Source organism: Pleurodeles waltl, chromosome 6 (genome assembly GCF_031143425.1).
Source record: "Pleurodeles waltl isolate 20211129_DDA chromosome 6, aPleWal1.hap1.20221129, whole genome shotgun sequence".
Taxonomy (NCBI): Eukaryota; Metazoa; Chordata; class Amphibia; order Caudata; family Salamandridae; genus Pleurodeles; species Pleurodeles waltl.
In genome coordinates, this window is record NC_090445.1 from 587,293,429 (window position 1) to 587,315,999 (window position 22,571).

Consider the following 22,571-nt stretch of genomic DNA (forward strand, 5'->3'; position numbering starts at 1 on the left):
CAGGCCATGCCTGCCCATTACATTTTGGGATGTAAATGGAGAACTATGCTTTATGCTCAACACAGGTGCCACTTTCTTCTGGTTTTCTGTAAAACTGATTTCTACAGCATTTTACAGATATGTGAGTGCGTGCAGAAAACCTGCAGTTCACCCCATTACGGTCTCTGTGAACTCAACAAGGAGGTGACCACAATTGTTTTCTGTCACCTTTGACATTATACTCATCCTTACCCTTGATTCTCAGCACGTTTTTAGATTTCACGTTGACTGTTGTGGGTCTGTGAATGTATGCATGCTGTCTCCCAAAGCGAGCTGTAGTCGGACTGGTTAGAGCATTCAGTATTTAATAGTAATTTGCAGTTTTTTCTTGAGTGGCACCTTGCCTCTCAGTAGTGAACCTGTGGCTCCCGAGTACTGCAGATCTTGCTTTGCTCTTGCCCTTCTGAGAGCAGCATCGCAATCTCTATAATTAACTAATCAAGGAATGATGTCTGGTCCCTGGGATCAACCTTGGGCCAAGATTTGATGCACCTGTTTGATAAAGAACAGCTTACATAAAATGTCTCAACCCAGTAGGTCTACAATCAGATTATCTACAGATGTTTCTGTGTTCCTCGTACCAACAGTCTCCGCTACTCTACTAGTAATACTACACCTCGACATCACCTCTGGATCTTCGTTTTTGACACACATCATTATTTTCTTATCCATCTCGGTTGAGTGTCTGGTGGGCACACTGTCATCCTCAATGTCTGATATATGACACTGTACAGTATTGAGTCTGGAGTTATGTATGTCCAGTTGCTCTGTCATGTGGTCCATGCAGTAAGATAGGGTGTCAATCTTGCAATCCATAGTCTGAAGGCTGCTCTTCATATCTCAGAATATGGTGCAAATATCTTTCTCTCCTGTCTTGTCACTGTAGTGTTCTCTGCTTAATCCATTACCACCTCCATCATGGTTCATTGTAGAGTTTTTGTAGTCAAATAAAAGTTTTGCGCCTCAGGGATCTGTCTAACATGTTGTGAAGACACTACCAGGAAACATTACATTGCAGTTGGCAGGGTCCCAAGAGGGTTACAGATATTGATCACCCCTACATACCAGAACCCTAATCCCAGATTATTAGAGGAGTGGTCTGTTCTGTTAGCCTCCACTTGCAAGGGAATGTTTGGTCTATTATCCAAATATGCCAAATTGGAGTTTGAACAAACCTGTGAGGAGATGATTAAGGTGAAGGAAATTTTGGACCAGCACCCGGACCTAGATGAAACCAAAGTTTATTTCTGCTATCGAACAACGGCTATTGTAGGACTCGAAATGACTTGTTTTTATTTTGCCGTAAATTGAAATTGTAAAAAATGTTGTTTCAAAAAGGGGACAGAGGCCTTAGGTGCTCTATTGGCAGGTCAGATATGGATCATACTTACGAAAATCTATGTATGAGTGATATTGAGGGGATGATCATATTACATGAATTAGAACATGAGGATTTTACTTTTGATGAGGAAAGGGACTTTTTGTTTTTTATGAATTTGGAACTGCAACTGGATAGGACTGAAATTAACCAGTTTGAACCAAAATCTAGATGTAATCCTAACACCCCTCACGACAACATAGACACACTCCAGGAGGTGGTAATAAGAGATCTCTTAACTCCTTCCCCGCCGTACATGTAATGGTTACATCCGTGGCTGCGCCGCTCAGGTGCTGTGGACGTAATCAATACTAGCGCTCCCCCCTTAGGGCTGGCCCTCCACCCCCTCAGGGCAGGGCTTGAAGGGGAATCACTTCCCATTCTACCCCTGACCCCCTGTGACATCTGCACACAATTACGTGCTGACCTCATCAGAGGTCACCTCCCATTGCGCCTGAAGCAAGCTTTTTTTTATTGTTGTAATTGTCATGAGGGGAGCGGCCTCTAGGGCAAGGGCCGCTCCCCAGGGGGGCAAAATACCAGGTTTTTTTCTTGTTTTTTTTAATACCTATGCATAAGGTGAGCGGCCCCTTGGGTGGGAGGGGGGGGGCATAATATTTTAAGGCTTTTTCTTGAGGTTTGCTGAGGATTCTGGGCAAGAAAACATTGGGGGATCCACACAAGTCACACCTCCCTGGACTCCCTCGGGTGTCTAATTCTCAGAAATGTCTGGGTTTGGTAGGTTTCCCTAGATGGCTGCTGAGCCCAGGACCATAAACGCAGGTGCCCCTCCTCCTCCCCTCCCATACATACAAAAAAACAGGTAGTTCTGTATTTTATCATTTTGATGTGTCCAGATAGTGTTTTGGGGCCTTTCCTTTCGGGGCTCTAGGCCTACCCACACAAGTGAGGTACCATTTTTATCAGGAGACTGCTGGGTAGAAGGAAACTTGTGGCCCCTCTCAGATTCCCGAACTTTGTCACCGAAATGTGAGGAAAAAGTGTTTTTGTTGGCCCAATTTTGAGGTTTGCAAATCATTCTGGGTAACAGAACCTGGTGAGAGCGCCACAAGTCACCCCATCCTGGATTCCCTAGGTGTCTAGTTTTCAAAAATGCGCAGGTTTGGTAGGTTTCCCTAGGTGCCGGCTGAGCTAGAGGCCAAAATCCACAGCTAGGCACTTTCCCAAAAACACCTCAGATTTCAATGTAAAAATGTGATGGCCATGTTGCATACCCTGTCGTGAGCGTTAGGCCTCCCACGCAAGTGAGGTACCATTTTTATCGGGAGACTTGGGGGGGAACACTGAATAGCAGAACAAGTGTTATTGTCCCTTGTCTTTCTCTACATTTTGTCCTTCCAAATGTAAGACAGTGTGTAAACAAGACGATATTTGAGAAATGTCCTGTAATTCACATGCTAGTATAGACACCCTAGAATTCAGAGATGTGCAAATAACCACTGCTTCTCAACAAGTTATCTTGTGCCCATTTTGGAAATACAAAGGTTTTCTTGATACCTATTTTTCATTCTTTATATTTCAGCAAATGAATTGCAATATACCCGGTATAGAATGAAAACCCATTGCAGAGTGCAGCTCATTTATTGGCTCTGGGTACCTAGGGTTCTTGATGAACCTATAAGCCCTAAATATCCCCGCAACCAGAAGAGTCCAGCAGACGTAACGGTATATTGCTTTCAAAAGTCACAGGAAAAAGTTAGAGAAAAACGTGGAGAAAAATTGCTGTTTTTTTCACCTCGGTTTGAATATTTTTTTATTTCAGCTGTTATTTTCTGTAGGAAACCGTTGTAGGATCTTCACAAATTACCCCTTGCTGAGTTCAGAATTATGTCTACGTTTTATAAATGTTTATCTTTCTGGGATCCAGCATTGGTTTCACACCCATTCCTGTCACCAACTGGAAGGAGGCTGAAAGCACAAAAAATAGTAAAAATTGGGTATGTCCCAGTAAAATGCCAAAATTGTGTTGAAAAATGTGGTTTTCTGATTCAAGTCTGCAGACCTGGTGAGGCAGACGAGGCAGCCTGGAGCAAAGTCCCAGGGGGTTGTAAAACAACATGTTCAGACTGGAGAGAGGCTGGACACCTGCTTGAGAATAAAAACAAGGGGGAAGTTTGGGCAGTGAGTGCAGAGGTAACACAGAGAAGGGTGGGGAGATTAATGTGAAAGCAACATGGGGTTGGGTGGGGGAATGGATACGAAAGCAACACGGGCGAGGAGTGGAGATGCTTCCAAAGTCCAACAGTCTGCGATTAAATGTAGCGCCGCGGATGCTCAGTTACTAACTAAACAAGTTAGCACAGCCCAAATGTGGAATGCCAATAAGTTATACTGGATGTCAGGCTCCGGGTTTGGCACTCTGATAGCCGCCGCAGATGACAAGCTGAGGGCTGGATGAGGCAGACAGGACAGCCTCGAGCAAAGTCCCAGGAGGCCTGTGCAGGGAATGGATAAAGCTGGGGGGTTTTAAAGCAGTGATTAAAAGTGAAGTCCACATATCAACCTTGCCCCCAGTGCCATACGGTTCTGCAGAAAGCAAATGTCAAAGCTAATAGGTCTCGAAGTCAAGACATATTGACTATGCCAGTGCTTGCTTTATAAGCATTTCAATTTTATCCCTAAACATGCAGTGCGCTTTCCTTTTGACACTGGTGTGTGACTTCTTATTTTTGTTGATATCACCTTATCTGCTGTTTCTATTGATGCTTTAGGTACTTACACCCTCAACTGTACAAGTCTATGCCACTCTACTACGCCACTCCACTCTAAACCACTCCACTCTTTTTTTTTGTATGTCTTTTTCAGTAGGCATTTAAACATTAAGATGCATTACAATAACGTGTATCCACAGAGCATGATAATTCTAGTCTTGTACAGTTAGTGTTCAGAATAGCATCAATAGTCAACATAGGAGTTGGGCAACAATGAAAAACTAAGTAACATAACATAAAATCCCCGCCCACCAATATACGAGCTGAAGGGAGTCCAGGACTAGTGTGTGTGCTATTCTCATAGGTATTCTTGACATGCTGCTTGTCCATGTGGGCTTCTGTATCTAGGTAGGTAGGTAGGTAAGTACTGGAATGTGGTATAACAAAATGAAGGGAAACACATCCTCCGTCATGCAGTCATTCCCTATCATAGTGCAGAGGATTTAGACATCTATTTAAAAACGCTGTCCACAAACCCTGATTGTCAATCTAGAGAGTTGTTCTGTACTGAGGAAGAGTCCAGTCGCATCCAAGAAATAGTGAGGGTCTCTGCGTTCCATTACTTTAAGCTAGTCTAGTATCGACCTTCTCGGTGTCTGCGACCTTTCTGATCAATTCTTCCATTAACCTGAGATGGGCCTCTTGGACAATTTCTTGTATTCCTCGAAGCAGAGCATCTTGTATTCTTTATTCGTGCAAAGCACTACGTCCTTCCCCCACGACCCCAATCTAGGGGGAAGTGGAGACTTCCACTTTATAGTGGTAGCAAAACAGGCTATCAGCATAAGTAGATCAATTAATTTAATGTTTACTCGCAGTTGTGGGTCTACGGTAGACACCAGGTAAACAGTTCTCTTCTGTTTGCAGGTTTTCACGCAATATCACTCGTTTAACATCACCCAAAATTACCGCCCAGTAACAAAGTATCTTGGGGAATTCCAACATCATACACTGAAAATTTGCTTGTACCTCGTGGCATCTTGGGCAGTGTGCAAGTTCCTCCAGGAATATGTGGCTAATTTTAGGATTAGTACGATATGCCCTGTCTAGTGTGTTAAATTGAATATATTTGAATCGGGCGTTTCGCAACACTTAATGTGATACTCACGAGCCTTCTGCCATTCTTTATCACTGAAGCTGTGCCACAGAGATGTCTCCCGTTTGTTTAAGGGGTTGCAGTGTCCTGCTTGTGTGTTCCAATATGGATTTAGATATCCATGTAAGATGTCCATTGACGATCCTGTGTAGTGTCTGCAACATAGCATGGGCTGGCTATTGTGAGATCTGTTTTTCAACGGAGCTTAATGGCGTGCTGTATTCTGCCATATAGTAGAAAGTGGTCCGGAGGAAGGCTTCATTGTTCCTCTAATGAGGGAAAGGGCGTCAGTTTACCATCTGTATACAGCTATTAAATTGTCTAGACACATGGCTTCCCACTGCTGTACATTCTGGCTAGTAAGTAATCATTTGGTTGTAAGAAGTCCACATAGTGGACTATCTGAGGCATAAGGAACCGCTGCGTACATGCAGGCATGTGTGCACTTCCAAGTTATTCAAAGCTCTGGCGATTAGAAGGGCATGGGCGGATGACGGTTTGGCCCCAGAAAAAACATGCTTGTGTAGTTCCTTCAGAAACCTGTTTGTCTGAGACTTTAGTTTTGCATAGGTGTCTATCAGCCAGCCACAATGCCTCCCACTGCAGTTGCAATGCCAAGTAATAGTTCCGGAAGGCGGGGGCTCCCAAATCACCTCTGTAGATCAGCAGTTTGTTTGCCAAGAGCAAGTCTCCATTTGCCCTGAGTCCCAAATCAAGTTGCTTAATAAGGTGTTTAGTTCCTTAAAATAACTCGCCGGAAGGGTGTATTAGAGATTGGCAAAGTAGTAAAAAAAAATTGAGGAGCATCACCATTTTAGATAGTGCTATCTGTTCTGCACCTATAAACAGTAACATGGACCAGGAGTGCAGGGATCATATGGCTCTATGAAGATTACCATCTTTCATGTCGTCTTCTGCATGTAGAGCCTACTGGTCTTGTCTGTTAAAATAGCTCCTGACAAAGAACAGGTGATCTGAAAATGAATGGGCAACAATGATGCCTTTAAATTTTGTCTTTATCTTCTCACGTTTACTGTACATTGAAAGACCGAGGTCAAATGTAAGATTATGTATTCTAACAAATTGCTGCTTATTTTATCCTGGAGAGTGGTGTTTACAGAATCTTTTAACTTTGGAATCGGAGAAAGTAAAGTCAATTGTCTGAAAATCGGTTTGGGATACTGGTTGTGTAAAATGAAAGGCTATAGGATGTCATTTTTTTTGTATTGCACGACATTTTTAAATAGTTTGTAAATGAGCTGTACAAATATTCGATCAAACTACTTGGCTTGGTGATGTCCAAATGATATTCGCTGAAACTAGCTTTCCACGCATTGTTTGTACAATTAAAAGTAGTATCAGTAAAATCGCATGACAGTGGGAAGGTTTGTGGCCATTTCAATCGAAATGTCTGTAAATGACAATCAGCTATCACATCATGCTTTAGTGCTATATTTATTAAAAGTGGGAGTTTTTTTTAAATATTAACTGAGAAACAATTTTGCGCCCACACTGATTAAAGTCAGTGAACTAAGGCAAGTCAGGGCTCATGCGTACCCTTTTATTCTTTAGATTTGTATTGAACATGGAGCAAAGGTTTAGTCTATTAAATCAACCAAAATAGTTTATGCACAACCGACATGCTTAACACACATCTGAAGGCACTGTCATATGTAATTATTGAAGAAAAAGTCCACCCAGTGAAATAAAATATTTGCCTAAGATCACACTTTTTGAGAGACGTTTATGGGTCAAGCGCATTAGAGTTAGGGTCAGTAGAGTCCATCAACCTGCAAGTCTTGTAACTTTTTTATGATTATTTTTTTCAGGGCCTGTTTACCCTGGTGTTGTGACTGTAGTGACAATTCGCATAATTTGGTGTAGATCCTTGCTAATCCTGATAACTCCTTGAAAGAGTGGAGAATCTCATTTATCACTGCTAGACTAGTTTGGGTGTCTGGTGTATCGAGCAACATGTAATCTGCGTAAAGGGAGACAATGTGGGTGTTGCCATTCAGTGGCATCCCCAGATTGTCGCTCCAGTCTCTGTCTCAGTGACGACTCAGTTGCCAAAGCAAAAATAATAGGGAAAAGGGAGGGATCCTTGCCCAGTTCCCCTTGCAATGGTGTAAACTTCAGGGACATGACACTCGGTTTTCGCCCTTGCATTGGGTGTGGCATATAATAGTCCAGCCAATCAACTTAGCATCTATTTCATAGTGCCTTAGTACTTCGTAAATTTAGTCCCAGTGTATGGTATCCAAAGCTTGTTTTGTGTCTTTTACCATACAGGCTGAGTGAGGCCACTATAGAGGGGCTTTTTCCTTAATCTGTCATAGTTGTTGCAGACTTACGGATGTATTTCGTGATGGGATGAATCCATTTTGTTCTGTGCGGACCAAATCTGGCATCAGTGGGAGAATCCTCACCGCTAGTAATTTACTTAGTATTTTATAACCTGTATTTAAGGTGGACAATGGTCTATAGGAAGCCATTGCTATGGGGTCCCTCCCTGGCTTCAGTATACAAGTAACCACTGCTTCTTCAGACGTTACTGGGAGGAGCCCATTTATCTTGGCCGCATTGTCAAATTTAAGCAGCTTGGGTACTAATTGTGATTCTTAAGTAGTATAAAAGTCCGTTGGCGATCCGTCGAACCTGATGTTTTACCTTTCGCTATAAAGCATATTATTTTCCTTCTATCCTATTCAGTGATGTGAGCTGTCAAGTTGTCTCCTTTACCAGGATACTATAAGGAGGGTAACGCCAGTCAAAACCCTTCGTAATGTCTCATAGGCAGCTAGGGAGGTCTGAGCATATAACTGTGCGTAGCAATCTTGGAAGACTGAGTTAATTTCATTCTGTGAATTTCCCTGGCAGGTCTGCCAGTAATCACAGGGGTGCCTGGAAAGGAAGTTTAATAAGCCACACTAAGAGTTTACTAGTTTTATCCCCTTTTGTGTGCTTCAGTTTTGCGTATTCCATATAATCTAGACAGTGTATATTCTCCAGTAAATCAGCATGGTTTTCCTTATTTTTTAGAAGGTTACCTCCTTTCATAGGATCAGAACTCTGCCCTCTCTGTGTAACTACTGTGTCCTGGAGTTCAATCTCTAATGTTGCACGGACTCCTGACATTGAGCTGATCAATGCTCTCCTTTTGACAATTTTAAATGCTTCCGATTCTACAAGATCATAGAAGGTCTGTGTTATTGTAGAAATAATGAATTGTTTCTTGCTGCATTTCATCTCTACATACTGGGTCATCGAACCATGTAGGTTTTAGTTTCTAGGTGTGTGTGGTTAGCCTTTCCCACTGCAGTCCCAATTCTAGTGGGTGGTGATCCAGTAGGGCTTTCTTGAGGTATTCGGCGTCATGTATATCTGGAGCGCCATTGAGCATACCACATGATCCATCCTAGCATGCAGTTTGTGCACCGAGGAATGGTAGGAGTGCTCTCACACTACCTCATTCATATATAGCACCAGGAATCAAGCAAGGATCAGTGTGTAAGCCAGGCTTTCAGGGCCTTGACATTGCATACCATGCGTTTACCTACCAGAGGCAGATGTGATCGGTCTAGATTCAGTTGGAGTCTCCCTAGGTCACCAATGGAGCATTATCCCAGTCTGACAGAGTCTGTTCTCCATTGTAAAATTACGCTTCCCCAGACTAGTCGGAGGGTGTTTAACTGTCCTGAAAGCAGCGCATATTGGCCTCCGTCATCTAAGCGTGCTTCAGTTAGTGTGAACAGCATGCCAGGGCGCAGCCAAATTGAGGTGGCCTTCCCATATGCCAAAAAGGATGTATGCTATAGCATTTACGTTTTACTTTTATACCTCAGACGTGTCTGGTGATTCTCTTGGAGGAACGCTATATTCACCCCTCTTCTTTTTAGTTGGGAGTGGTGTTTGAAGTGCTTAGTTGCTGTTCTCTGTCCCCTAAAGTTCCAGGTAGTGACTAGACATTTTCCTGACTGATCCATCCTGTGCTTTATCTATCATTGGGTTGTCGTTTGATAAATTGAGCCATTGGCAAGGGCCTGTTAGCAGGGCTAGATTGGCGGTCATAATAAAATCCCAGCTATTGGATCTCTCTAGTTACCAAATCCCTTCTCCAGAAACACCTGGTCTCGAGCACCAGCATGTGCAGACCAGTTCTGAACTGCCTCATAACACAAATACTTTTAACAGCAGCCAAATTAGGTAAAACCATTGAAATCTTGGCATCTGAGCTGGGTGAATGCCCATCTGCAGCATGGTTAACTATAGAGACATCAAATAGGCTCAGCTTCTAGCCCATGTATACTTCCCAGTTATTGCTGTCTGTCCACAGTATAAGGCTGTAGGTTGGGGGGAAGCCCAAACGTCAGCTCCTGGCTACGGTTTCTCTGCTTCTGACTGGTAGCACTTGAGGAGGAGCTGTCACCAGCGAGGTGGCCCTCCAATATGTGGCTTGCTCTCTCCAACAGTGCAGAGTGGGCACACCCAATCAGCACGGAGCGCAGCCACGGTAGTTAGTCGTATAAGCCGCTGTAGATTGTCTGATCTCTTCCGTGGGGGGTAGCGAGCATACAATTAGGGTGTAGGTGTCCAGCTAGAGGCTGTCTTAGGCGAGAGAAGTACCTTTCCCTTTGTATTTTAGTCAGATAAAAATTCTAGGATCGTGATTGAGCCTCAAGAAGGGTGTGTTTAACGCCATCTGAGTGAGGAGGCAAGTTAGAGTAATTTTTCGGGACCGTGCAGTGTCGGTCAGTCAGAGAACTCCCACCGAGGAGAGTTAGAGGAGCTCAGTTGCATTCAGTGGCGTCACTCTGACCGATCCCAATTCACACTGAAATCCGTGTCCACCGTTTTCCTTCGAGTCACAACAGTTATGATCCCTGGGCTGACCTCTCCAGGGCTGTTCTACGTCCCTATGTAGTTTGATCTGGAGACACTGTAGCTTTCAGGCGCGCTCTTCATTTGCCTCGTTGCCGGCGTGGCAGTGCAGGCCTAAATGGGTTCCAGTCGTCTCCAGTTGTATTCAGATGTTCTCTGCATCTTGTTAATACTGTTCCTGCCAGGTCCAAGCATCATCCATTTCTATGAAGTGTGTGCGTTGCGATGTTATCACTTATAATGAGCCTGGAAAATAAAGTCCATATTTGACGACCAGATCACTGAGACGCTGTTTAACTTGCATGAAAGAAGCTTAACGTCGCTGCACTGCAAGAATACTGTCCGTGGAAAACATTATTTTGAAGTTTTCAACTGTGACGGTGCCTTTCGATCTAGACCATTGAGGAATATCTCGGTCAAGGTAATTCAGTATTCGTGCTGCCATTGGCAGGCAGGCACTCAATGAGCTAGTTGGATCACAAAACAGGTTTCACTGTATTCCGTGGGATTTGCAATCCTCTACATTCTCCAGCAGCCCCACTGTGCACAAGTTGTTGCTCCCTGATCAACCACCAGCATCCTTTGTTCGACCCTTTAGTATGAATTGGCTGAAGTTACACCGTTAAATCCTTAACTTGGGGAGTAAGCGCTGTTAGCGCATTCTCATTGCTGTGGACCTTGTCTGTGAGTTTACGCTGTCCATCTCAGAGAAGGGTGACGTCTGTGGCTACTGCACCACTTTTTCGTTTCTAGTATTGCACGTGTGCTTTCTATCGCCTCAAGGATGCAGTCCAACTTGTCTTGTATGGGTTCCACTGCATCGTGTGGGAGGGGTCGGATTGTTTTCCCATGGGTTTTGCCCCCTCGTTGTCATCCTGTTCTTGCCTATTAGGGGCAGGTAGGTCCCTGAACCTGTATTCCAGCCACCGGAAAGATTCATTCGGTGTCAAATGAGGTGCAGCTTGCCAGACACCGGAGTAACCAATGGGCCGCACTGAAAGCGACACTTAGGCGAGCACAAGCAGCTGCCAAGTGCCCAGTCTATGCCACACCACACAGGAGATGAACTATGTTGAGCCTGCCTGCTGCGTTCAATGCCAGCACTTTCAGGAGCTGGGCAGAGGGGAGGGTTCGGGAAGGGAAAGTTCAAGCCCAATCTGTTTACGCACCTAGAATTCCAAAGCCATCAGACCACATCCCCCTTCTCCCTCCCGCACAGTGCCCCTACAATCGTCATCCTCCAAGAGATAGCCAGGTTCATACGTAGAAGCACTGATCAGTAAGGCTGCATAAGCCACCATATAGGTCCAAAGGGGCTGCGATTTGTCATTTTTGGCAGGTTGCAGTGCAGGGAACAGGTAGGGAGCTGCTCTTCTGGAGATAGCACCCAATAATTCACAGTTCGTAATGCAAATCAGTGTGCGGGTAACACTGCAGGATCAAGGATGGCATTGGTAAGGGTGCAGTCTGCAGAGGAGTACTCACGAGGCTCAAGAAGTGAGGCAGAGTAGTGTCATCTTGCTCGTAGCTTTGCCCCCGGTAGCTCCGTCCGCACCCTCACCTACTCCATCTAAGGCCTTGTTGGCTCTCAGATAGCGTCAAGCCCCGCGTTGGTAGGGGTGCCAACCATTGGTGAGCAGACTGGTCCCTGCTTTGTGTGCGGGTACCAGCCACGGTTGACTGATTTAAATCTGCGTCCTCAAGAGGCCCCAGCAGGAGCACCCCTGCAAATCTAAGGGTCTGGAGACCGTTCTGCTTGTCCTCGCTTCTTTCCTCACCCCACTCCCCTCTGCGCAGCTTCTGCCACTCCATGTCACTTGAATCCACCTACGCCACTCCAGGCCACTCCTCTCACTGCTACTGTATGCCTCTCCACTCCTCTCACTGCTACTCCATCTATGCCAATCCTGCCGCTCCACACCAACTCCTTCTACGCCACACTACTGTCACTGTGCTCCACACCACTCATGAACTGTGCACCACTCTATGCCAATTTACTCCACTTTAGCCCACTCCACTCCCACCACTCAGCTCCACTATACTCTATGCCACTCATCTGTACACCATATTACTCTACATGACTCCATGCCACTCTTAGCCACTCCGTCACTACTCTACTTTTCTCCACTCCCTGCGACTGTACTTCTCTATAGGCCACTCTACGCCACTCCATTCCACTCCTCACAATGCCATGCCACTCTTCCAATCCACCAACTTGTAGCCATGTTGAACAGGAGCGACGCAGCTGTACAACTTAGCTAAAAACACATTGGCAAAACCAATAGATCTCACATAGGCGAGACTTACCGGCTTTGCAAGTACTTGTTTCCAAGTGCCGCTGACGGAGTATCCTGAACTTCCTGATTTGTTCTATTGTTTCTTTTCTTCTCTCTCAAATACTTGGGCTTCAAACCTTGCCTCGAGTACACGTATCACTACTGAGTAACAGACGGGACCCTAAGCTTGCTCAGGGCTCAGAAGTAGTCTCAAATTGATCGGCCTCGGTCTGAGAATTAGCTTTGATGCCTTGTTTTGGGCTGGGATTCTGGTGTGGTCAAGAATGAAATGTAACCGAGATTCAAAATTTGTGCTGTTGATGCTGCTTCCTGTGCCTGAAGCGTGGCGTATTGGCCACAAGATGGCACTTTACATCTACTCATCATGTATTTATTGAGCAAATTCAGCAAACGAGACAGCCCAGTGAGCACCAGGCCGTCGCAGCTTTGATGAAGCAGTAAAACCATCAGCGACGGTCTTTTTCCTGTGGATTTAGAGGTTTGTTATAACCCTGCAAGCAGGTGGCATCTCGCATCACCCCTTCCGTAGTGATGAATTTAGTTAGCACATGAAAAGACAAGCCTAGACTTAACCATACCTCGTAAGCAACTATTTGGGCTCATCCTCCTTCAGCCCTTTCAGATTTTAAGTTTGTTTTGTTCATTGGGAGGCGACAATATTTCAAGTATACATGTTCTATATGATATGAATGCAGTAAGAATTCCGAGGATACACCACAAAGGAATGTATTTTAAATCGTTTCTCATTTTTATCCGTGACTGGAGGGAGCGAATGGGGGTGAATCGTGAAAGATGTTTTTAGTTTCCTTTGTCCGGGGAGATATTCTTTGCGGGTGTCTGCAGTCACTGGGTTTTTACAGGTTACTTAGCACTTGCTACTATTAGTTTGTCATCACTTTTCTGTATTTATCTAAGTAGCACACACACTGCTGATTGAAATACTCACTTGTTAACCAAACTGACATTTGTTTTTGCATTTGCACAGACGTCATCTGGGTGATCCTAAGTGTAGAAATCGGCGGCCTTCTTGGAGTAACGCAACAGCTGTCCTCCTTCGAGACAGAGTTCAGCACGCAACCTCATCGAATAGTAGAAGGAAATTTTAACCCCTTCGCCTCCCCACAGAAGAGCAAGCAGCCAGAGGACAGTCCACTAAAGGACCCTGGGGGTGCTGCGCTAGGCACACTGGGTAAAAACACCTGGTCTCCTGCTCCTGACCAAATTGAACAAGATCAAAATGAACTGTCTCAGAACTCTGTAAATTTGTCCCCTAACAATCACCCAAGCAACCTCTCAGTGGTGACGTGCAGTAAGGTAGGTACAGTGTGACCGACAGTACAGCCTGGTGTTGGGGGGAGGTTATTGGAAACGGCACGGGGAGCAATAAACCTGAAAATGTTATTTCCATAGTCCTTTGCAATATGCTTTCGGTTTGAGGTGGAGTCGATGTGCCGCCTTTGACCTATTTTCTTTTTAAATATCTTAACTCTGAAAGTACCGCACATGTACGTCCTCGTGAATAATTTAGTGACCCGTTAAAGGAAATATATTTTTGGAAGCTGGGTGAGCAAGAGCATGTGACAGGCGCGAGCAGAAGGGTGTACTTTTTACTGGCCACATTACCTAGCCTTTGATAAAAACGTTATTTACTTAGAAGGAAAACCGCTGCTCTGTTCAGAACTGACGATATATAGCTCCCCTTACTGCGTTTCTTTCGCGTGACTGCCTGCAAACTTAAACAGCATATAAAGCATGTTATGACCCAAAAAAAAATCTAGGGGGCCGATTCCTTGCTGAACCTTTTTAGTGTCGAGCCTGCGTTGCATGAGCATGCGTATCGCAGCGAGACGCTTTAGTTATTAGAAAAGGGCTCGGAGCCCTGTGGACATTACGTCAGTGTTTTTTTATTGGTTCGTGGGCTTGCCTATTAAAATCAGCTTGCTTTCATTAGTCGAAGGCATGTATACGTCATGCCTTTTCCGGTGGCTAGCCCTCCTCGAGCGCATCGACCAAGTACAGAAAACATGGGAGGCTCGCTGTTTTCTGTCCGGCTCCTGGACTACTTTTTCTCTATTTTACTAGCGCGATTTCGCTATTCCTTCCTTTTGATAGTCACTTTATTGAGTAGTCTAGTTAAAATTGCCAGAACATGCCAATACTATATGTTTTAAAAAAATATGTATGGAATTGTCAAACACTCTGCTGATGTGCCCTCTGTAAATATAGGCAGACTGCGAAACCATGTGGTGGACTGTCATAAATACGTCCCGGTGTTAAATAAGTGCATGTTCCAAACGGCATCACAAACTAAGCTCTACAGCAGTCTCCTACTTGGTGGGTGCCTTTGTAAAATGCGTGCGCAAAAAAACAAATGCTTACTCTCACTCCCCTCACGTCTTACCTCCAGTGAAGCACACGCCTTTCTACATTTTCCATTTCAGCGTCGGACAGTCTTATGGCACAAAAAAAAGTCTGCCTTTGTAGGCCTTTTAGACAAATCTTTGCTGGCAGTAAGTAACTCTGCTTCTAGTTAGAGGGTACCTGTGTAAAACGCTCTCTATCTCACTTCCCTGACTCTCCATGGAAGCAATTGGGATGCTATGTGCTTTTCATTGTGATTTCAGGAAAGCTCATGACACTGACTGACGCCTTCAGGAGAAATTGTTGGTCGCAGACGATGGCTTGGTTTCTACTTGGATGATGCCGATGTATAACTTTCCTCTCCTGCCTCAATTCCTTTGATTACCTCTGGAACCCTTTGACGTTCTATAGTGTTTTCATTCTGTCTTAATTCGAGGTTTAATAATTTTTTTAGATAAATTTTTTTCCCCCACCTCTGCTGCTGTTGACACCGTAGGTCAGTAGGTATCACACTAGAGGTTATTGTCCTGGATGTTTATTAGAAGGTTGATCATTACTTTGGACTCGTGGATCATTTTGTCACACAGTCTACTTCCAGTTTTAACCCGTATTTTTAGTTGTCATTCGAGGCTGCTACCTGAGGTTCTTTAGGCGTAGGCTTGGTATTCAAATGTTTGCCAAAATATTTAGCTGGCAGTAGGGTTGGAGGCTGGTCTGAAAAATTGTTGTCCGCATTCAGTATTTGATCACTTACTGTTGGGGTGTGATAAATATTAGTTTGACTGCCCCTTGATGGGTTTGAAAGTGATATGGAGTTTGTGCACTTTTGGCTAAGTGCCTCCATACACCTTTCTGTGATCTTGAAACCAAGAGCCGTAAATTAATTGCACTGTATGTGCAAAAACCACAAACATTTTCAGTGATCCATCCTTTACTCCAGCAATGGAACTTGCATAGATTCACATGCTTGAATCCTTCCCCGTCGTCAAGATGGAAGTCCATGGTGTCATACAAAAGCAATGCTCTATTTGTACATTTAGGCCCTAGGCCTTTAGCTCAGTAATATATCAGTCATTTTGAAAAAAGGACCAAATTCTAGAGTCCACCAGTCGGGCAGTACCACCCTCTAGAAGCTTCATGTGAGCAGCTGCTTTCCCTCAGATTTTCCTCTGAACCTCGTGCAAAGGAGTCTCCTCTGAGCTCTGCTCAGTTTTTCTCAGAAAAAGTTATTTTGAGGTATTTTGACTTTAACTTTTAACTTTCTTCACCTTTGTTCACCCCCCCCCCTTCAGAAGTCAGTATCCTTATCAAAATCAAACAGGGAATCTCATTCTGAGCCCCCGACATCACCTCTGCAGGTTAAACACACTTTAAAAAAAAAAAAGCCTCTGCACCGTCGACGGCAGCATTGTTGTCGATATCCCCGTTGACGACTTAAGCGTCAACAATTTCATCCACCGTCTCTTCCATAACTATCTCTGTCGATGTCAACTGAGTCCTCGTCAACGTTTATTTCATCTTCATCAGCGATGTGTCATGTTTAATCTCACTTTTTATAGTTGCCGACAATGCGTACCTCGTTGGCGATTCTCCTGTCGCCAACACGTTAATTGACAGAGCATTTGTCGACGCGTCCACTGCCGACGCTACTGCAGTCGACAGCACCTCCATCAAAGAAGCTCCTGTCGATGACACCTCCGTCGAGGATGAATCTGTCAACACCACCACTGTTGATGACCACGATGGTTCTTTCGTCGACAACCATGGAAACACAGGTGACAAGACAGAGACTATCAACACTGCCTTTTTTCTCGTCAGTGGAACAGATAGGACTTAAAAAAGCACGTTTGACCCAATTTCTTACATCTCTTAGTAAAGTTACTAGACTCCTACCATCCCACCTTTTGGATGAGGGTGATTCAGAAGAAGATGGACGACATGGAGTGGCTATAAGCCCTTCACAGCTGCATGTGAACTGTCAAGAATATTCAGATGATGACTCATATTATGACTAACAGTATTATGAACAGCCACCTCAACAACAACAGCAGATGGCATGCCTACCTTCCTCCCTGGTGTCGGATCTCAGGCTATGTTGGCGGATTACAGAGAACATTTCCCGCCTGTATTTATGTCTGTACAGCTGCCACTGATTTCCACAATCCCAGTAACCCCTCAACAACTTCCACAACCATAGATGTTTCCTCTGATGCAACCACGGGATTCCCCTCAGGCTGTAGCTACGCAGAACCAAATTTCCTCAGAAGAAGAAAGGGAAGAGGGTGAGATCCCCAACCAAGAAGATGAATGGGATGATGATGATATCATACCTGCACCTGTTTCTCCCTTACCACCTCTAGTAGAATCTCCTCAAGAGGATATAGGAGATTTCACAACTTGCTGGAAAGGGAATCCACACGCTATGACTTACCAATGCCAGCAACGCAGCAGGATCATTTCCTGTACGATTTCAAAGAGCCTCATAGGAAAACTGTCAGAGCTATTCCTATCATTGACCATGTTTGGAGCCAGGGCTTGAAAATTTTGTGTAACCCTGCAACAGTACCTGCGGTATTAAGTAAACTTGATAAAGTGCAAGGCCCCAGATGATGCTCCTACCTGCCTAACGGGTCACCCAAAGCCAGACTCGGTTATCTCACAGGCAGCGCAACAATGCTCTAAGAACCCCTCCACACATCTCACCACACCGCCAGATAAAGAGGGAAGTCACCTTGATAACATCAGCAACTGCTTTTCCTCAATGTCTGCCATTGCAGTATGAGCTGCAAAATCCCTGATGCTCCTTGGGAGATACGATAGGCAGCTATGGTCAGCTATTGCTCTGTACTTGAAAGAGTTCCCGGAGAACATCAAAGGAGAAGCCAAGAAAGTACTGTTGGAAGGCCAGTGTTCTTCTGCGGAAGTTATTGACTGTGCACTTGACATCGCCACCATGGATTTGAGGGAGTTTGCTGGAGCAGAAGTACTAAGATGTCAAGGGTGGCTTAAGGCCACTAACTTTTGACCTGAGGTTCAGACAAAAACGTTGGATCTTCCCTACCATGGGCAAGCACTGTTTGGAAAGCACAGTGATGATGCGCTTCAAGCTATAAAATCAGACGCAGACACCGCCAGATCGCTGGGCACGCTACAGTACAGGAAAATACCTTTTCATGGGGCTAGAGGAAAAAGCCAGACCTCAATTCTTTGAGGATACCAACAGTATAGGTTTACAACCTACTTCTCCAGTATTGACAGCTCCAAGCCTCAAAACCAGCAAAGGCAACCACTTTGAGCGGCAGTAGACCTCCTCAAAGAGGAAAGCCTGAAAGGCAGGGCAACGAAGCCTCCCGTAGGCAATGACTGCATTCAAACGCCGGCTACCTCTCATTCTTCCCCATCAAGGTCACCAGGAATGTTGAAAGGCCTCACTCGTTGGCATCAAATAACCAATAGGTCCCAGACATAATTTAGTTTGGTCACCTTCTGGAGTTTGTACCAATATCCCCATTGACGCCACCTTTAGTGCAGCAGAAACACCTGTATTAACTCAACTTAGAAGCAGAGATCATGTTACGAAAAGGGGCAATATAAGTCGTACCCTGTTCTCAAAGAGGGAAGGGCTTTTACTCCTGCTTCTTGATTCGAAAAGTCTTGTCTATGGAGACCGATCCCAGACGTAAGAGAGCTCAACAAATACGTGAAGAAGCAAACATTCTGCATGGTCACATTACATGACATCTTACAGCTTCTCAACAGAGACCACATGGCCTCCCTGGACCTCCAAGATGCCTATCTTAACATGCCCATTCACCCAATTCACAGAAGGTTCCTGAGATTCACGGTAGTCGACAGGCATTTGTAATTCAAGGTCCTTCTCCTTAGGCTCTAGTCTCCTCCCTGGATCTTTACCAAATGCTCAGCTCCACTCACTGCCTGCCTCGGGCAGAAACAGCACCAGGTTTAACCCTACTTTGACGACTGGATAGTAAAAGCTCTCAGCATCCAGTCAGCACACGTATCCATCAGAGCTACCTTATGTCTTTTCAAGGACTTCAAGAGAAATCGGTGCTCCAGCCATCGAGGCGAATAACCTTTCTGGGGCCATATTAGATAGATGGGGGGTAGATGCCTTTATAATTTTAATGTTAGGAAATATGCTTATGCCTTTCCTCCAATTTCTCTCCTCCCAAAAGTGATCAGCAAGATCAAATCAGAACCCTGCCAGATCCTAATAATAGCTCCTGCGTGGCCACGTCAGCACTGATACTTAAAGTTACACCTGCTATATCTATGTCCTCCCACCAAAATGAAGCCAATTCCATAGTTGCTGACCATGAACCAGGGCCAAGTGAGACATCCGGATCCCAAATCTCTGAGCTTATCAGCATGTTCCAAGAACTCGGCCTCTTAAAAATCCCTAAGGATTGCAAGGAAATCCTTGCCAGGGCCCGGGCGGACATCACAAATAAGACATACCGCCTAAAATAGAAACAATTCTGCTTGTGGTGCAATTCTGCTAATATACACCCTCTCTCCTCCTCACATGAAGAAATCTTACATTATCTGTTACAATTAGCATGCTCATGATTGGCACATGCTTCCATAAAAGTTCATCTGGCAGCCATTTTTCTGTGTAGGGGAATATCCGGTAAACCGTCACTTTGGTCTCAGAGAATCATAAAACAATTCTTAAAAGGTCTTTTTATATCCTTTCCTCCAGTCAAATCACCTCCTCCGGCATGGCAACTCAACACAGTTCTTGGCCAACTGATGAAAGAATCGTTTGAACCCATACATAGGACAGACATCAAATATCTTACATGAAAGGTGGCACTCTTCCATGCGCTTACGTCTGCACGAAGGATCAGTGAAATCCAGGCATTCACAATACAGGAGAGCCCTTTATACAATTCAGAGAGGACAGTTATTTTACGCACCAACCCTAGATTCGTCCCCAAGGTCCTCTTGGACTTTCATCTTAACGAACTTGTGGTGCTGAGGACATTCTTTCCAAAACCTCAAACGGTGGGCGAGAGATCTCGCTAGGTCTTAAGAGATGCCTCAAGTTTTATTTGGACAGGACTAAAGCTTTTAGAAAGACAATCCAGCTTTTTGTGGCTTTTAGTGCCCCTAGAAAGTGGTGCCCAGTACCTGTACAGACTATTTCTCAATGGATTACAAATGCAATTATTCATTGCCATCAAAAAGTCGGTCAACCTTTGAATTCTACAGTGCATGCATGTTCAACCATTTCAACGTCCTGTGCATTGATTGCAGGAGTATTATTGCTGGACATCTGCTGAGCTCCAACGTGGAAAACTGCACATACCTTCACAAGACACTACAGCCTATATAAAGAAATGCTCAGGGATGCAGTGGTTGGGCAGGCAGTGCTGAGGCATCTGTTCCAATAAAGGTGAGCCATTTGGTCTTCCCTCCATCCACTTCTACTATGCACATTTTCAATAAGTCTGTAAGTCTGCTTTTGTCATTTTTAAAGGCCTAAGCATAACCTATAAAAAAATAATAATAGTAGTAGTAGTAGTAATACTATCTAATAAATAGCAGCATATGTATTTATATTTATGATCACAGAAAATGTGCTAATTACTGCTTGCTATTCTGATTCAAGCATATGAGTCTATGAAAGTTCCAATACTGGAGTAAGAAAATAAGTTACTTGCCTGTAACTGTAGTTCTCCAGTATTGGAAGCGTTCATAGATTCAAAACGACCTACATGCCCCCCTTTGAGGAGCTCACCTTAATTTCTTTCAGTGTTGTTATCCGACCAGCACTACTGTTTGGAGTTTCTGAGGGAGAGCAGCTCCCTTACAGGAGGGTTCTAGAAGGTGGTGTAGCCTGATTGGTGGACTCTAGAGTTTGGTCCTTTTTACAAAATGACTTTGATATGTTACTTAGCTAAAATCCTAAGGCCTGTAATGTATATGCATATTAGAGCATTGCTTTTGAATGTCACTGGGGACTCTTGTATTGACGACAGGAAAGGATTCAAGGATGTGAATCTATTAAAGTTTCAAATACTGGAAAACTACAATTACAGGTAAGTAACTTATTTTCTTCTCTCTGGAGAGGGAGCTAGTTCTTCATGTGGTAACATGCCACTACTTAATCATTCAGAACAAGTCATCTTACCTAGTCTGGTTATACTGAAGCATGCATAGTGATTTCCTACCAAAAGCGTTCACTAACTCAAGATAGTTCAGAATTAAGCGGTCAGGGTGATCTGCGGCCTAAGCTCATGGTATCCTATCCAGTTTTACGATGTTTGAGCTGGCTCCTTTTCCAAAGCTACGTGAATACTATCTAAACATAATATATATCTTTTTCAAGACTTGGTGCTCGAACAAAATAATCAGACCATATTCTTGCTGTGAAGGGCCTTGAGATCAGTACAAGCATGCACCATTAGACTACCTCAATTTTACATGCTCTGTTGTAAGGAGAGAACAGTTGCTGTTAGCCAGTGGTCTCCAAACTTTTTAATGCCATCGGCTTGCCGATGATCAAGGAGAGTTTGAATAAGTTTCTAGGTTTTTCCTTCTAAAAGTGTTGTTTTTTTTCTTTGCTTCTGCTCTTGTTAGTATCTGATTCTAAAAGAATGCAGCCTTCGAGCCAGGCTTTTAATCACTTTTAAGTGACCTGCATGCATAAACACTGCAGGCTGACCAGACTGGGGCTTAGTGGTGTATTTGTCAGTAGTACGTCATCTGAGGTACCCCAACATATAAGCAGTGGTTTATTGATTTAATGTGGTGCAATATTATGAACAGCTGAAGGCCTGTGATCATGTGCACACTGTGTACCTTGGCCGAAATGTTATTGTGAACTCTCTGAGCTAACTCATGTACACTCTGTACCCGATTGTGAATCTTCAGAGCTCGCAGGACAGGTGTAAGCTGACCTGCTTTACTTTACAGGGACATAAATCTGGCAGAGTTCTTTGAGGTGCAGCTCCATGGATTGGTGGCATTGTTGCCTTCTCCGGCCGACTGAGCAGTATGATCAAGCAGTGCTTGCTTTGAAGAGATGTCTTCAAACCCATTTTACCTATACAGCTGTCTTATTGATTTAGTTAAATAGGTTTTTGGAAAGACCGAGAAAAGGTTTCTCCAGAGGGCAAGCATTTTTGATTTAGTTGGTATCTGACCATCTCAAAATGTATTTTAAAAAGGTATTATTCGTCAGACAGCTTCGATGACCAACGGTTCCATGTTGAATCTAGTGCTCCTCTTTTCGAAAACATATTCTCCTATTAACTCTAGCAAAACGCTATAACCCATTGCTACTTCCACAGAACTTTTTCTTTCAGGTACTAATGAAGGTAAACAGACCAGTAACAGCAACTTGCTGCTGTTCTCTGGGCAGTTGAGTGTACTTTGACCAGGGGGGTATCAGTTGATCTCACACTTTCTTGTCATGTCAGTCACTGGCATTTGGTGGTTCAAACCGAATTGGTCTCCTGAATGGTAAACAGAAGGTCTTGTACAGTGTTTTGTAGCTGCTGCTCTACTGAGCTTTCCCTTTTATAAATCAAATTAACTGTTAGTCGGTGATCAGCTACGAGAGCACATTAGGTATTTGAATAAAAACCCAGAACTGAAATCTTGCTGTCATAGTGCATAATGCCAACCATCCCCTTCTCACAGTTTGTCATGGCCAGTAAATTAGACACTCCCCTGGCTCCTTTATGATCAGTCAGAACACAAACACAAGCTAGTAAGTTGGTAACCCGCCATGTCTCCTGCCTGACCTAGTCAGTGTA

The 22,571-nt window shown here is 44.2% G+C and overlaps 1 protein-coding gene across 5 annotated transcripts in view; it reads left to right on the forward strand.

Moving 5' to 3' along the window:
• The window catches only part of ILRUN (inflammation and lipid regulator with UBA-like and NBR1-like domains), a 245,747-nt gene that overhangs the window by 124,670 nt on the left and 98,506 nt on the right, over positions 1-22,571 (forward strand). For all 5 annotated transcript variants that reach the window (XM_069238830.1, XM_069238833.1, XM_069238829.1 and 2 more), the window contains one exon: positions 13,409-13,737. In XM_069238830.1, the coding sequence (XP_069094931.1) occupies positions 13,409-13,737 (329 nt within the window). The remainder of the gene's footprint in view (positions 1-13,408; positions 13,738-22,571) is intronic.